Consider the following 16,106-nt stretch of genomic DNA (forward strand, 5'->3'; position numbering starts at 1 on the left):
TTCTCATATGCCGCCAAATGCAGGAATTGTGCAGCTAGAATGCACTCTATTTAGTGGCCTTCCGTTCTTCTGGTCCCTTTGGGCCATAGTTAGTACCTGGCCTCTACCTACCTGGCCTTGCCCACGGCGAGGCTATGATGTTCCCTCAATGCGTCCCCAACCTGGAACCTGAACCTTCTAGATGACCAAGGTCTCAAGGGCGGGATTCGAATGAAAAGGAAGACAATTTCGGCATCAAGTTAAGCATCTTGACCGCTAAACGTCTTTTCCCCCTATTTTCTCCACTGCGGGTTTGTTTGTTCTCAAGGTTCATCACCTCTCCTTGAGACTTAAAGGTACAACAACACCACTACCACCACCAAGACGACACCTCTCTGTCTTCAGATCTGCAAGTCCTCCTCCAGTATTCCGTTCATTGCACACGGTGCGCATATCCTCGATTTTTCATCAAATCAGAATTCGATTGTGACTTCATTTGCCTGCGGTAGCCACACCGAAACCACCCCTCTTCCCCAGTGTTGCATGTGGCGACCTTGTCTCCTTGTCTATCCGGGCGAAAACTTCCAAGTCTTCGTACTGTCGTCGACGGTTGGTAATTCATGACTCCAGATACTGTGGTTGGCGTACCTGCGTATCGTTGTTACCATGTCATTCGTGAAGCTATCAAAATGCCCTTCGAACCCCGAGACGCCTTCCTTTCACCATGTTCGCCCCAGGTTCCCCCACAATCACACTCATGATCGAAACCGTGAAGGCTCCGACAGACATCCCTCACTTTCTCTGATGACAGGGAAAATCAAGAAGGGCAGGAAGTCAGTATTCAAAGAATTGGACATAGACTCCGATCAACCTTTCCACCACTACCCGGGCGAAAGAGAGTTTGGCGAGATCACCGGACTTCGTATAGACAACGAGAGTGACGACGGCACCAGTTACAGGCAATCTGGGTCCATAAAGTCTCCAACCACACCAACATCGCCCTCGTCTGGAAGACCTTGGTATTCGAAGCTTACTCCGGGAAGAAGACCACGCATCAGCTCGACTGCCAGTGCGCCACCTCCTGGCATGTCGAGCTTTACCAGACTTACAACGCTTGCCTTGTTCATTGCCGTGGTGATACCGGGCTTCAGTTATTACAACGGTCGTGAAAAGGTGTCACTTAGTGGGGCTGATGCTGGAGTGATACGAGAAGTGGTGCAGCCAAGCGGCCCTATCCTTGAAACAAGAACAGATAGCTCAACCGATTATTGCGCGAGATGGGCAGGACAGAGTGAGTGATTTGGGCCCCTGACATTGTTGAGAAGCTACTGACATGTGCACGTTTAAGGCGCCTCGGTCAATGGGACATTGTACCTCTATGGTGGTCAGTCCAAAACATCACCAGACCAGACTACAGATACCTGGAGTAAGCCATGATCCCTCAGTGTCTTCCAGCTACCACGGACGTCTCTAATGGCGTGCTAGATAACGACTTTTACGTCCTGGATCTCACAAAGTCATGGGATACCGGTTCACCACGGCTGCGGGGACTACCCAGGCCTTCAGGGCCCCCTGCTGTGTCATTGGGATACCTCTGGAATGACTACAACAATCTTTACCTGTACGGCGGTGAATTCGCCGATAACCCCTATGTCGAGCCTGCCGAGGAGTCAGTTTGGAAGTACGACATCAAGAACCAAAAGTGGACAGAGTACAAGCAACCGAAAACTTCTGCCGGCAAGTACTCAACTCAGGGCGACCTGCTCGTCCAGAGATCAGCTGAGGGTTCCGGGATCTCGGTGCCTGAACTGGGACTAAGCTGGTATTTTGGTGGCCATCTCGACCTCGCAACAACGCCTGGATGGTCGAATCAGATTTCTCGGGTTTATTTGAAGAGCCTCCTCGAGTTTACACATCCTGGATATAACAACGAGGCAGTTTACGGGTTAGAGGACAGGGGCGCAGGCGAATGGGGCGCCTTTAGGAATATCACCGAAGGCGGACTCCAGACAAATCAAGCTTTCCACGAACGCGCAGATGGTGCATTGGTATACGTGCCAGGCTGGGGTGAAAAGGGTATCCTTATCGGCCTAGCGGGTGGTACAGCTGAGGAGTTTTCCGACAACCTCGAGGTTTTGGATGTCTATGACATCGCCAGCTCGGAATGGTACCACCAGAAGACGAGCGGAGATGCGCCATCAGTACGGGTTAATCTTTGTGCCGTTATTGCTTCAGCACAGGATTTCTCAAGTTTTCAAATCTATGTGTTCGGCGGTCAGAATCTTCAACCAGCTGTAAGTGCTCCATCAGTGATCATACCTTTGTCGAGACTCTTTGATACTAACACCCAGCAGAAAAGTCAAACGCAATACTCAGACATGTACATTCTTTCCATCCCATCTTTCACCTGGGTGAAAGTGTCCGACGACGACAACGAACACAAACCTTCGGCCCGCGCCGGCCACGCCTGCCACCTCCGTGACGGCCAGATGATCGTCGTCGGCGGCTATACCGGCGGGAACACATGCGACTCTCCCGGCATCTACGTCTTCAACGCCACCTCGCTTACCTGGCAACCCTCATTCAAAGCCCTCAATCACGACCCCGACCTCCACCCGGAAAACTCCGTCCTGGGGAACTCTTTTGGCTACCAAGTCCCCGCGCCTGTCGCCAGCATCATCGGCGGCTCCGGCTCCGGCGGTGCCACAGCCACCCAACCCGCCGCCGGCTCCGCCACTGCCGGGCCCTTCGCAACCGGCAAATCGCCGGTCTTAACCGTCACCACCACTGCATGGGGCCCAGGAGCCACCACCACCGCCGCACCTGGAGACCCTAGCGATCCCAACACTGAAACAACAGGCAAGGACCGCAAGGCGGGACTCATCGCTGCAGGCGTCATCGCCGGCCTCTTGGGTCTTCTGGCCATCTACCTCGGCTACTGCGCCTGGTTGTACCGCCGCCAGGTACGCGCCTACAAGACCTATCTGGCCGTGCTCAATAGGTACTCCACCCCGCATCATCCGGGAGCCTCGACCGCCTCCGGTCTAGCGGCCTTTTTCGGGTTCGGCAGCGTAGGAAGAAAGACTAGCAAGCAGAGCCGCAAGTCTGCTGTTACCGACCCCCTTAACTCCAACGGAGCAGCAGCAGCAAGCAACAGACCAATTTCCTTGCACAGCTCCATCTCCTACTCCTCAAACAATCACGGCTACGGCGGTATCCCTTCGATGGAACCCAAGATGCTCTTCGAAGACGGTGGCGGCGGAAATGACCCGCAAAGCCACGAATCTGGATACGGAAGTAGTCGCACTTCGCACACTGCTTCTCGCGGTGGCGGTAGTAACAACTTACCCCGTCCATCCCTAGGTTCGTCAACGCACGCTCAGTACCCGCCTATACCACCTGTACCTAAGCTAGCAGCAGGAGCAGCAAGTAGTGGTGTTGGTGGTGGTGGTGGTGTGATTTCATCATTCGGAACCCCTGGTTCTTCACCGTGGACTGAAGTCTCCTTGTCCGCTGGGCTGGGCTCTGGCACGGGAACCACGCCTGCTACTTTGAGTAGTGATCCAAGCCCCGTCCCTGGGAAGGTTATTGATGCTCACGAAGAAGATCTTGCGGGTGACGGAGGGGAATTTTACGATGAAGGAAGGGGTAGTGTATCCTCGACGGAAAGGCTGTTGGAGGGCGTGGAGCCGAGTTTCTTTAGTGTGGTGATGAGACCGAGGAGGGCGTTGAGGGTGGTTAATGGGTTGGAGGAGGAGCTGGATGAGAAGAATGGGGGTGGTGTGCAGAGGGGGGGAGGTCAGACAACACGGGGGTCTTGAGCTTCCTTTTTTTTTTTTTTTTCTTAATTTTTTTTCTTTTTCTTAATTTTTTTTCCTTTTTCCGTTTGGGATGATGAAGGGGGAGCGGGATGATTGACTGAAGAAAAGGACTGGCGCATGCGCACACGTAAAGATGATTGAATTTGTTGGTATCACTTTGCTGATTTTTTTTTCTTCTTCTTTAAGCTATCACGGTTGCTCGCTCGTTGAATAGCTTTGCTTGATACCCATTATTGTAAAAAAGCGCCTGTCTTTACATGTTTCCGTACACAATATTACTAATACCTGCCCTAATGGACCTGTTGCCATGGGATAATAACTAATGAATGTCGTATGTATGTTATTTGTTCGTAAGCTTAGTTACGTTGGTATCTACCCGTCGAAATGCATGACGCTTTGAAACATGAAAAAATAAAGAAAGAGACGCCCCTTATGTACAGAACCACGAGATAGCCCAGAACCAAAAACAAGAAGAGGAAATCGTACGTGGACCAGGTAGGTACTTACCAATCACTCCCTCATAATATCTCGGGGTAGTGAGGTCTTCATGCAAAGAGAAAGTACGTTCAAGAAAAAGAACGTGAAAAAGGGAGAAGCAGACAGAAAAAACAACAAGCATCACCGCAGATGCAATCGTCAAAAAGCAACAGCCCCAAGATGCGGCCCTATCGGCGCCAAATGTGTCTTGAACCTCTCCATCAACTTTTGCGCCTCCGTAAACCTTCCGGTCTGCATCAAATTCTGTATCGTATCCAGCGTCAACGACGCCAGGCTGGTAATGAATCTTGACTCGGGATTATCCGACTTGCAGTTTGACAGCTTGACATTCCACACATGCTCATTCTTGAGATACTCCAGCGCCAGTTTTGACGACGGCTTCGTAGGATGATACAGCGTCAGATGCGCCACCGACATGGGCAAGGGCTTGGGCAGCTTGTCGTGGACCGCGACAAAGGACTCGAACAAGGAAGCGGGCGGGATCTGGTGCTTGTACGACTGCCCCGTGGTTTGCCAGCAAAGCTTGCGCCAGGCCTGGACGAGGTGCTGGGTGGAGGCCGAGGTGTTGTCGATCACCTCCTTGCCGCGCAGCATGGACGTGTATGCCTCGTCCAGCTCGATGGCCTGGGACTTGGCCATGATGAGGCTGTCCAGGAGGACGGCGGGGTAGGCAGCCCGCTCGGGGTTACCCGTGGTGAGCGCGGGCTCGTTCAACAGCCGCTGGAACCAGGACCAGGCGAGCTCATCCACACCTTCGGCTACCATGTAGCGCAGCAGAAGGCGGGTGAAGGTGCGGTTGCCGAGGAAGCCGAGCGAGCGCTCCTCGCCCGATGAGCGCAGCCAGCGCAGGACGAGCAGACCGGCGCCGGATTCCTTCATGCTCTGGGTGACGGAGACGGCGGCGGAGAGTTGGATGTCGTTCTGCACGGCCAGGAGGAAGCCGAGCGCGCGCTGGATGTTCATGATGCCCTTGGACACGGCCAACTGGAAGATCTCGTTGCGGTTGTTCCTAACTGCCGGGGCAGGGGCGGCAACAGAGCGTGTCACAAAGGCCTTGTTGTTGAAGAGGGGATTCTCTAGAATGGCGCGCATATGCTTATCCGTCGGACGGGCTGGTACATCTTTGGAGGAGGCGGGAGAGGCGGAGGGCAGATAGGTGACGGTCGGCGCGGCCGGCGCGACCTGGTTGGTATCGTGAGTCCATCCGTGCTCTCTGTCTAGATGGGCTCGAAATGAGGCTTTGAGCACATTGAGGAGCTTCTGGGATTCGCGCTGGTTGAGAGGGAGGGGCTGGTGGATTGGCGGGAGGATGCTCTTGAGAGAGCCTAGTGGTTTGGTCTTGAACATGGTTAGGTAATCGTATGATGTGTCGCTGGTGTTGATTGTTCTGTACGTCTCGGATTCAAAGGCGCCGTGTAGATGAAAAGCTCGGCTTCCGGAGTTCGGGGGGGCCGGGCTGGTCGACGGCCGATCGGCTGAGTGGTCAGTGACCTCCTGATGATGTCGTTCCGTTGTCGATGTCGGTTGTTCACGATGCTTGGTTGTGTTTGAAGGTGGAGCTGTCACTCCATGGCCTCGCCCGGCCGGGCCGTTGCGACGGCAAGTGGAAATGCGAACACTGACTTCAACGACAGGAAAGGACCCACCTCTCCGGGAGAACGAGCCAATGCAAAAACATGATTGGTCCGCTGACTCTTTTCGTACCTTAGCATACCTCTAGGTACTTTCATCACTTTGTTGTGCGGGCAGGTGAGTGTTCAACACGTCGTCCATCAGCTTGCTCTAGATTACATCTCCTATTCACACCTGCTTCACGATTGCCTTTCTACGTGGCCAACACGTCCTGATTTGGGGATTTCACACAAATGTAGTTCTGATATCGTGCTCTTGGGTGGGTTGTCGGCCACCACACACGCCGGCTACGGTGCCGGTATGCGGTTCGGTTTCACAGGTACTTGGTCTGTATGCACACAAAAGGCACTAACAAAGGAGGCCATACCGTTAGTTTGTTGCCCATGTGGTAGATCTCAAACCTAGATTTAGGGGCCTAGTTGGAAAAGGGGTGTTTGCTTAATGGAGGCCAGAAACGGAGGGCTTTGCGTGAATGTCGACAATACACTCTCACATTTTCACATATCTAGTGTTCGAACACTTCAAGATGTTTAGTCTAGTAGTCGCGAACTTCAAGACCGTCACGAAGCTCGAGCCAACAAGCTGAAAGCCGTCGAGACCTGAGTCATGTGACTCATCGACTTCCCAAAACCCACGACCGAACCCGCTGGTTGGGGTCGCTGGAGCTAGCCTGTTTCGAGCTGTACCTGGACGGCCCTGACGTCGTTTGTCAGTACGTACCGGCGTCGCATCAAAATTCCAGGGTGCCTTGGATCCAATTCTTCACAGTTGGTCTTGTTGTCGTTGCGATGGAGAGAAGAGAAGGAAGTCCAATGTTGAGCCTGACAGTCAATTAGATCATGCCAGGCTCAACGGGAACCACTGACCTTTTTTTTCAGAGCCTCTGGCTTCGCCGAGCCAAGCCCAAGGGCAGCTTTGCTATTGCCAGCTTCCCTTCCCCTTTCGACATTGCCCAGGGCAGCTTGCCCGCCTCAGCCCAGCCTTTCAAGCGAGGGGCCTGAGGGGCCTGAGGGGCTTGAGGGGTTCCCCATTCTCCATTCGAGCCAGTCAACCATTGTGCTGGGATGGGCTTGCCAAGCTTGTCCATCTGGCCCTGTCATCAGGTGTCTCGCCGTGCCTCCTGAGGCAAGGGGGGCGAATTCCCATCCCCGCGCTTGACTCCATCATGGCGGACTGTCCGACGGCGGTTCGGTGCAGGTATTTGTACGTGTGCCAGTTTTCCGGGAGACGAGAGAGAGAGAGACACACACACACACCACAGAGAGAGCGAGAGAGAACAAAGCACGCAACTTTCCTCTTTGGGATCAGATAGCAGCCATGCCGGTTTGCGCCCTGCATGCCATATGGCAAGATAGTTTCTGTGCCTTGCGTGCCTAGCTACCGTAAGGTAGCATGGATGGGGTAGCTAGGGCATATCAGATTCAGATAGCTTCATCTGGCAGGTAGTCTCCCGTCTGAACAGCAACAACAACAACAACAACAACAGAGACACTGGCCATGTGGGCTTGAGATGGAACAAGCTTGATCAATATAACCTCAGTCCTCCAAGTCCGCAGCCTCTTGTGACGCGCCACGCCGATGGTGAAGTAGTGTATGGCGGGGGGAGGGAGTGTGTGCTGGTCCAGTCTCCCAGTTGCCCCTGGAGCTGGATCGACAACGTCCATGAGTTGGACCGACCGTGACCTGTACACTAGACTTACACTAAGTACCTGGTGGAGAGTGAGAAAGGAGAGACGGCTTCCCGCCTACTGGCAACAGTAGAGGTAGAGGTATGCAGCCGGGGCGGACAAAGTGAGACAGCCCGATGTACCAACATTACAAGTAGTACACAAGTCTAGTGTAGGTAGTCAACACTTAGGTTGGTCCGTCTATTCTCGCGCCGTCGAGATGCCACCCTCCACTGCCTGCCAGCCCGCCCGCCCTAGGTGTGAGGTGTCGTTGCCCCTGGTGGGCGCATCTTTGCAGCTGTTGCAGTCCCGTCCGTCAGGTGCAGCTCAGTTGCAATGGCCTTGGGTGACGCTCGTTACAGGCGGTAGGTGTGGTGGCTCGGGTGGTTTTCAGCTGGTGCCCACGCTACAGCCCAGTGACTGTGTGTACCTACCTCTAGCGGTTGCGGGCGGTGGCCTGGGCTCAGGTCTGCCTTCCGCCATTCCACCCACTTTCTGCGACAGCCCCAGGCCACCTCAATCCGGGCAGTCTGGCTTCTGGCGGGACAAGGCGTCAAAAACTGAATCCATCCGACTACGCTTTCTTTGCCTCGCTTCCACTTCCCACACACCCTCCTTCTCCATAATACCTTTCCACCACGTCAATCACCACCACACCGGCTCTCGATCCCATCACCCGGATCGCAACACCAACGCAAGCCGCCGCCCAAAGGCACATTTAGTTGCACGAGGCGCACCGCATTCTATTCTCTTCCACCTGTCCACTTTCTTTTGTCTAGTTCTCCCGGGAAACGGCCCCTCCTCCATCCCCCTACTGGACTGGCTGCCCTCGAGAGACGCGACACGCCCACCACTCCGCTACCCACCCACTCGTCTTGACGACCACACAATTTCCACATACACATCTCAGCAATGTCTGAGGTACAGAGCAGACCCGTCGCCGCGCGCGGCAGAGGCTCCGGCCGCGGTGGCCGGGGCGGTCTTTCGACTCGGGGAGGTCGCAGCGCGACCAGGACCAACGGCGATTCCACAGAGTCGTCGTCGCTGCCATCTCTAGAGGACGAGGGCGAGATTGGCCAGCTTAGGAAGCAATATGGCAGCAAAGTTGCCATCATCAAGGAGATGTTCCCCGACTGGTCGGACGTCGATGTTCTATTTGCTCTCAACGAGACAGACGGTGACGAATCCCTCGCTGTCACCCGGATTGCTGAAGGTACGTTGTCGGACTCCCACTCCGAGCCCTCCTCTGCACCCCACCGCCACTTGCTTGCCTTAGCCAAGCTCTTCCTGTCTCAGCTCGTCGAGACGAGTGCCTGTCGTGTGTGCTGAGCCATTGGCTTCTCCGAGCTGCACGCTGCCCCGCCGTGTGTTGCACCCTGTTTGCTGCTACTGCTAGGTTACTAACATCAGCTTCTTTCTATACAGGAACCATCTCGCAATGGGGCGAGGTAACCAAGCCCAAGAAGGTGTCCAAGCCCAAGACGAAGACCGATACTTTCACATCCACTCCTGCCGATTCCTTCGCTGGATCCACGAGACCTGTTAGAGGCGGCCGCGTAGACAGCGGACGTGGACGTAGCAGGGCCACCGAGCGAGGCGGTCGGGGCGGTGGCCGCGGCAAGCCCCTCAACGCAACGATCAACGGCCACAAGAACAAGGAGAGCGAGCAGCTTTCAGTTCCTACCGAAGAGGCCAACGTATGGGGTGCTCCCAAGCCCACCGAAGAGGCGAGTGGATGGCCCGAGGAGAGCTCGCCTTCCGCCGAGATTCCTGCCGCCGCGCCTGCTCCCGTTGCTCCCAAGCCCGTTGAGCCAGCGCAGAAGACCTGGGCTAGCATGTTGAGACAGTCTGTGCCGAAGCCTACCCCCAAGCCGAAGGAGGTCGCTCCTCCCAAGCCTGCCGAGCCCGTTATCGAGCCTCTCCCGCCCGCCGCCGAACCTACCCCTGTTGAGCCTGAGGTCCAGGCTGAACCTGAAGCTGAGCCCGAAGTCCCACAACCCGTCGAGGAACCTACGCCCGAGCCTGCTAAGAAGGAGGCTCCTCCTCCTCCTCCCCCCGCCGTGCCCGCGCTGCCTATTGTACCTATCGAGCCTGCCCTCCCCGCCATCCCTGTTGTTCCCGAAGTCGCTTTGAAGCCGTCCAAGGATCAACTTACCGAAACGAATCTCGAACAAGTTGCCGATGATTCCCACCCTCCAGAGACCGAGACTGCTGCGAGCGAAGCTGCCGACTCTTGGGATCCCCGGGCCCAGGGCCCCAGCGCTACTGCGACCCCCAACTCCGCGTCTCAGCAGCAACATCAGACCTCCCGCGCCCCTGGCAGTGGCTTTGCTACGACTGCTTCCAAGGCCACTGATCGCACATCTACTCGTACCCCTACCTATGCTCGCCGAATCCTTGACCAGCAGGAGCCTGTCCGCATGCCTGGTAACCGTGACCAGGTTGACCGTGCCGCCGTTCAGTTCGGCGCTTTCAGCTTGAACGAGGAGGATGACATTGATGGTGACCGTGAGGAGCCCGAGACTCGTCCTCAGCCTCCTCAGGACTCTCCTGTTACCCAGCCTCGCGCTTCTCTTCCTCCTGCGCAGCCTGCCCCGGTTCCTGAGACCTTCGCTGCCCAGAAGCCTGCGGCCTCGCTCCCCCCTACGGGCCCTGCCGGTATGACCTTTTCCTCATTAGCCAATGCCTCAAATTTGCGACTAATTCCATCTTTAGCCACTACCGCTACCGCACCCCCTACGGCCCCGACCCAGCCTGCTGCCGCCGCGGCCGCTTCTCAGGGTGCGTACTACCTCCCGATCTCGTCACTTGTAGATGATTCACTAAAGACCCCGGCTGAAGCAGCTACGCAACCCCCTACTGCGCCAAGCACTCAGCAGTTCGGCCGCTTCGGCCAGCCTGCGCCCCAAGAGCCCGCTCCTTTTGGCGCTTCCAAGCCTTTCGATGCTTTCGGCCAACAGCCTGGTGCTGTGGCTGCTCAAACCCAGTACGAGACTGGCTTCCCCGTTCAGGGCCAAGTAGCGCAAACCCAGAACCAGCAGCAGCCCGTCGGCGCATTCAGCTCGGCTCCCAGTGATTACTCTCAGTACTACACCGCTGATCAGAGCCGCTACAACTACTACGGCCAAAACAACTTTGGCCAGCAACAGGGCGCTCAAGGACAGCAAGACGGTCTGTCTCAGCCCCAGCGCGGCTTTGGATATAACGCGCCCCAGGCCGATAACCTTAGCCAGTATCCTCAGAGCGGCGCTCAGCATACTCAGAATCGCTTCGGTTCTGGCTCTGATATGGCCGGTACTCCTACCCCTAACCAGGCTGGCACCCAGGCCCAGACTGCTCAGACCACCCAGGCCCAGACTCACGGCCAGCAACAGCCGCATGATCAGTATGGCCCCTATGGCAGCCATCCTTACTACTCTAACCCTTACTACTCTGCGTACATGAACTACAACGGGTACAACCAGGGCGCTTACGGCGCTCCTTATGGAAAGGGCGGGCTTGGTTACCAGCCCAACCAGTATGGCATGTCTCCCCAGGCCCCTCATGGATACGCTTCCTCCCCTGCCGGTTTTGGACAGTCCACTCTCCACCGTGAGACTGGCGTTGGAGCCGGTGGTCTGAACGACTATGGTCGCACCGCTTCCGGCCAGTCTGCTCAGCAGCAAGGTCTCGGTGGCAGCGGCTTCGGTGGAATGCACGATGCTTTTGGTCGTGGTGGCTCCAGCTACCAGTCCCAGGCCGGCCAGTCCTTCAATGCTCCTGGAACTCAGCCAGGTGCCGGTCCTTCGGCCTCTGATGACCTGAAGCCTTTCGGCGACTCCAAGGCTGCTTCCGGACCTAGCCCTGCCCTTGGCGGTGCCGCTCGTCCTGGCTCTGCTACCAACAATGCTCCCTCTCAGAGCGGCCTCCCCCCTCCGCAGTCGAACCAACAGAGCGGTCTCGGTGGTATGGGATCTTACGGCTACCCCAACCATCTCCAGGGACATGGTCTCCATAACCAGACCGGTTCTGGTTACGGCATGGGCGCCACCGGCACCCAGGGTCACCAGAACACCTACGGTGGTTATGGCGGACAAGGTTTCGGCGGGGGCTACTATGGCAACCCTCCACGTGGCGGCTGGGGTAACAACTACCACTAGCGGAGGAAACCCAGACCAGACATTGTGGGTCACTAGGGCCGCGCAGGATCAGAGCAGGATGTGGCAGGACAAGAAGAAGCCTCGCGCGTTTCTGCACACATAAGCAAATATCGTTTAGCGTTATTGATGGGATTCACCCCTCTCTCTCCGAGACTCATACTATCATCTCTGTGTACGATTTTTAACTACAACCGCAAAGGGACATGGCGTATTGACGAAACTCTATTTTGGCTGATGGTGGGATGGATTGTCTCTTCATAAATTGCTTCGTCTTGTTTGTTGTGTGGGTTTTTCTCGGTTATGCAGTTTTCTTATTCTTTTCCTTTTTTTCTCAAGAGAAACTCATGTTTTTTTTTAACTCTCTCCAAGTCATTGCGTGGGATCCAAAGGGCATGTCATGAGATTGGTGGGCATCATGAAAAACTCTACGTTGGTTTTTGCTAAAAGACAGCATCAACAAACTTTACTGGTTCTCTGTTCTGTGTCTTTTTTTCCCCTCTTCTCCAAAACAGAGGCTTTTGTTTATGGGTCCAATGATCAAATTATGAGAATTTGTGAAATGGGATAACGGGGGAAGGGGAAAAAGGGGGGGGATAAAGGATGAAAAAGCGGGCGGCTCGGCTCAAAGCAAAAAGGAACAGGAAATGAACAACATGGAAAAATGCATGATCATTGTCACCATCGGATTCTCTCGTGTGTGTTCTTGCTGCAAGCAAAGAGGGAAGGAGTGAATCGATAAGAAATGAATTCAAAGAGATGATGATATAAGTTGATGATAGCGAGACTGTGTCAGTGTCCATGAACGCCCGGCTTTTGCATCTCCTGCTCAGTTAGTACCCTCCCCCAAAATGGCACATCCTGTAATTGAAGTGATGCATATGCTCACTACCGCCCCTCCTCCTCCGCCTGTCCATAATATCGAACCCGAGTTTCCATGTAAGTAAATACTTGACCCATGACACCGAATTCGAACTTGTAAGCCAGCAAACACTCCGGATTGCGGACTCCGGAACTCGGAGAAAGCTATGTGACCTGGACCGTCGAAAGCCGGCGATCCACACCTCCGATGGACCCCCGCCCGGAACCGTGACCCCCATTTTTTTTTTTCGTTTTACTGTACCCCACCGTTCATCTGATCTCAATCGATCCCCCACCTTAACCAAGTCACAACCACCACCCACCACCACCCAAGACCATCTGCGGACAAGATATGATCAATGACCACATGGTTCAGCCTAGCCGGTGGCTTCGGAACGTGAAGAAAAATGGAAGATGGAACATGAAAAAGTGAAAGTGAAGGAGAAGAAGGGAAAAAGAATCGGGAATCAAGCGGAAAGCCCCCCTGTATGGATCCGTACTATATAATGACTTCAGGCCACAAGTCCACCTGTCAACTTTTGACATGTACTGGTACCTGCTTTTGGAGTGGATCACTTTGGGCTATTCATACCGATGCGAAAGTTCATGAACAGTAGAATCTGAAAACACTTTGGGCGGCAGTAACCTAACTCATAGGAGGCATTGAACTGTGATCTGTTGAGAATGAGGCAGGATACGGGACAGAAGATGCGATAGGTGCTTGGAATTAGGGATGTCAAGGACTCAAAAGCATGACGTTGTGTCAACATCTAGGCTTGCGTCTCTTGTTCAATCACAAAGTTTGCTTTTATTCAAGCTAAAACGAGATCATCATATCATGTTCATCCAATCAGTCATCTCTCTCTCTCTCCCTCTTGATTTTATATAAAGCCGGCCCTCTTCAAAACTCATAGCCGCGGCAACGCCCCCCTTGACCTTCAAAAGTCAGCATACTTCTTGAACGCCCCCAAGAGACCGCCGGTAGAAGCGTCGTGCCCACTGCCCGCACCAGGCTCGTCGATCTCCTTGAGAATCTTCTTGGCCAACACCTTTCCGAGCTCGACACCCCACTGGTCGAACGAGTTGATGTCCCAGATGGCACCCTCAGTGAAGGTAAGGTGCTCGTAGTAGACAATGAGGGCACCGAGCTCGGCGGGACCAATGTGGCCGCCGACAAGGATGCTGGTGGTGGGCCTGTTGCCGAGGAAGACCTTGTGAGGAACGAGGTGCTCGGGCACGTTACCCTCAGCGCGGACCTCTTCGGCGGTCTTGCCGACCATGAGGGCCTCGGCCTGAGCGAGGTAGTTGGATGCCAGCATCTTCTGGTGCAGGTTGTTGGAGATGGGGTTGTGAGACTTGGCGGCGAGGATGAAGTCGGCAGGGATCAGCTTGGTGCCCTGGTGGACAAGCTGGAAGAAGGAGTGCTGGGCGTTGGTGCAGGGCTCGCCAAAAACGATGGGGCCGGTAGTGTACTTGGCCGCGGAACCGTCCGAGGTGATGGACTTGCCGTTGGACTCCATTGACAGCTGCTGAAGGTAGGCAGGGAAGCGGTGGAGGTACTGGTCGAAGGGAGCAATGAGGTGAGTCTGGGCGTTATAGAAGTTAGAGTACCAGACACTCAAGATACCGCCGAGCACGGGGATGTTCTCCTTGAGAGGAGCGGTGCGGAAGTGGTTGTCCATGGCGTGGGCACCAGCGAGGAACTTGTGGAAGTTCTCGTAGCCAACGTAGAGGGCGACAGACAAGCCAATGGCAGACCAAACCGAGTAGCGACCGCCCACCCAGCTCTCGAAACCGAACATGTTCTTGGCGTCGATGCCGAACTTGGTGACCTCGGCCTCGTTGGTGGAGAGGGCAACGAAGTGCTTGGTAATATCGCCCTGACCACCGGTCTTCTCGAGGAACCACGACTTGGCGGTGTTGGCGTTAGTGATAGTCTCGGCGGTGGTGAAAGTCTTGGAAGCGATGAGGAAGAGGGTGGTCTCGGGATCAGAGGCAGCGAGGGCCTCGGCGATATGGGTACCGTCAACGTTGGAGACGAAGCGAAGGGTCATGTCCTTGGCACCATAATGCTTGAGGGCCTCAGTGACCATGACGGGACCCCTGTGATGGTACTTGTCAGTCAATGCTCCTCTCTCGGGCAGAAGGGAGGCAGGACGTTTGAACCTACAAGTCGGAACCGCCGATACCAATGTTGATGATGTTGGTGAGCTTCTTGCCGGTGTAACCCTTCCACTCGCCGCTGCGCACCTGCTCCGAGAACTCCTTCATGTGCTGGAGGACCTCGTTGACGCCGCCCTTGGTGTTCATGACATCAACGCCGTCGACCTTCATCTCTTGGTTGGAGACGTTGCGAAGAGCGACGTGGTAGACGGCACGGTCCTCGGTAAAGTTGATCTTCTCGCCAGCGAACATGGCATCGCGCTTCTTCTCAACGCCGGCCTCCTCAGCGAGACGGACGAGCTTGTCAAGGGTCTCCTCTGTCACCAGGTTCTTGGAGAAGTCGAAGAGGATATCGGTGGCATTGGGGCTGTCGCTCGAAATGTCGGCGGGGAGGGTGAAGGTACGAGCGAACTTGGAGAAGCGCTCGGGATCGGACTTGAAGGCATCCTTGAGGACGAAGGTCTTGCCAACCTTGGAGTGGTGCGACTGGAGGTCAGACCAGGCGGAGAGGGTGTTCGCGGGAGCCATGGTGGTGGTGGTGGTGTTGTTGTGTGTGATTCGATCGACTGCGAATAGCTTTCTAGGGTCTATGACGTCGATGAGGATTAGAGATTACTGCTGTCGCTAGAGTTGAGACGGACAGGATGAAGGGAGGGAGGACGAAGAGCAATATGGGAAGAAAGGAGGAAAAGCACCTGATGATGGATGGGTTCGTCTAGTAATATACTTGTATCATGCAAGCCTGCTTCGCTTCCTTGAGCCGGAGAGCTGCTGATGGGGAGACGACGGTGGGCATGGTGGGGTTGATAAGGTGAGCTCGCGGTGCAAATGCGGGGCAATTGCGTAACCTGAATGTATAGCTTGGTACATGCACTGTACATCCGAGTGCCTGGCTAACGTACGGCAATGTTAGCCGGTCCGATACTTACCTTACATAGAGGTATGTAACAACATGATCGCCAACTTCAATCAACAACTACCATCAATAGTGTCCGCTTTCGCTATTTGTGAGCACTATGTATATGAAGTGATGTTCTGATATACCAGTCCCAGTGTCTTTGGTCTTGAGCGGGACACAATCGGTGAAACTTGGTCGCATATGATGTGAGACAGAGAGACCAGAAGTGAACAGGGGTTGGAAATGGCGGTAACTTTTTCGCAGTTCATCACATCTTCCAGTCTGGTAGCCCCGAGGTCACTCGCTCCCCGTTGATCGCCGGGATTCACGGGAGCTCAGAATGGCCATGCTTCTATACCGTTCCCAAGAGCCGTTCGTTACTAATCCGTTTTCTCCCCTGATCCATCTGCTTGCAAATGCTGCCAAAAGTTCCTCTGAAACAAAGCAAGAA

General features: G+C 54.9%; 4 protein-coding genes across 4 annotated transcripts; 2 read left to right on the plus strand and 2 right to left on the minus strand.

Moving 5' to 3' along the window:
- Positions 1 to 645: 645 nt before the first annotated feature.
- NCU07284 (hypothetical protein) lies at positions 646 to 3,825 on the plus strand (the record flags this gene model as incomplete). Its single annotated transcript, XM_957045.2, has 4 exons — positions 646 to 1,270; positions 1,328 to 1,405; positions 1,465 to 2,273; positions 2,334 to 3,825. 4 exons carry the CDS (start codon positions 646 to 648, stop codon positions 3,798 to 3,800), a joined length of 2,979 nt encoding a protein of 992 aa, XP_962138.1. The 3' UTR covers positions 3,801 to 3,825.
- Positions 3,826 to 3,950: 125 nt separating this feature from the next.
- On the minus strand, positions 3,951 to 5,883 carry NCU07283 (hypothetical protein). The gene has a single exon (XM_957044.3). It carries the CDS (start codon positions 5,643 to 5,645, stop codon positions 4,437 to 4,439), a length of 1,209 nt encoding a protein of 402 aa, XP_962137.2. The 5' UTR covers positions 5,646 to 5,883; the 3' UTR covers positions 3,951 to 4,436.
- A 2,242-nt stretch (positions 5,884 to 8,125) lies between these two features.
- Positions 8,126 to 12,573, plus strand: NCU07282 (hypothetical protein). The gene is made up of 4 exons (XM_957043.2): positions 8,126 to 8,810; positions 9,023 to 10,255; positions 10,313 to 10,378; positions 10,442 to 12,573. Exons 1-4 carry the CDS (start codon positions 8,510 to 8,512, stop codon positions 11,734 to 11,736), a joined length of 2,895 nt encoding a protein of 964 aa, XP_962136.2. The 5' UTR covers positions 8,126 to 8,509; the 3' UTR covers positions 11,737 to 12,573.
- A 607-nt stretch (positions 12,574 to 13,180) lies between these two features.
- On the minus strand, positions 13,181 to 15,545 carry gpi-1 (glucose-6-phosphate isomerase). Its single transcript, XM_957042.3, has 2 exons — positions 14,765 to 15,545; positions 13,181 to 14,697 (listed from the first exon to the last, which is right to left on the minus strand). The coding sequence occupies exons 1-2, from the start codon at positions 15,283 to 15,285 to the stop codon at positions 13,533 to 13,535; spliced, it is 1,686 nt and encodes a 561-aa protein (XP_962135.1). The 5' UTR covers positions 15,286 to 15,545; the 3' UTR covers positions 13,181 to 13,532.
- Positions 15,546 to 16,106: the final 561 nt, after the last annotated feature.

Source organism: Neurospora crassa, linkage group IV (genome assembly GCF_000182925.2).
Source record: "Neurospora crassa OR74A linkage group IV, whole genome shotgun sequence".
NCBI lineage: Eukaryota > Fungi > Ascomycota > Sordariomycetes > Sordariales > Sordariaceae > Neurospora > Neurospora crassa.

Bases quoted from the DNA above. Each gene is read 5' to 3' on its own strand.
- NCU07282 (XM_957043.2), top strand. From the start codon at position 8,510: ATGTCTGAGGTACAGAGCAGACCCGTCGCCGCGCGCGGCAGAGGCTCC. The intron at 8,811-9,022 runs GTACGTTGTCGG...CTTTCTATACAG, and splicing joins TGTCACCCGGATTGCTGAAG to GAACCATCTCGCAATGGGGC. The intron at 10,256-10,312 runs GTATGACCTTTT...TTCCATCTTTAG, and splicing joins CCCCCCTACGGGCCCTGCCG to CCACTACCGCTACCGCACCC.
- gpi-1 (XM_957042.3), bottom strand. From the start codon at position 15,285: ATGGCTCCCGCGAACACCCTCTCCGCCTGGTCTGACCTCCAGTCGCAC. The intron at 14,698-14,764 runs GTAGGTTCAAAC...GTACCATCACAG, and splicing joins GGTATCGGCGGTTCCGACTT to GGGTCCCGTCATGGTCACTG.
- NCU07283 (XM_957044.3), bottom strand. From the start codon at position 5,645: ATGTTCAAGACCAAACCACTAGGCTCTCTCAAGAGCATCCTCCCGCCA.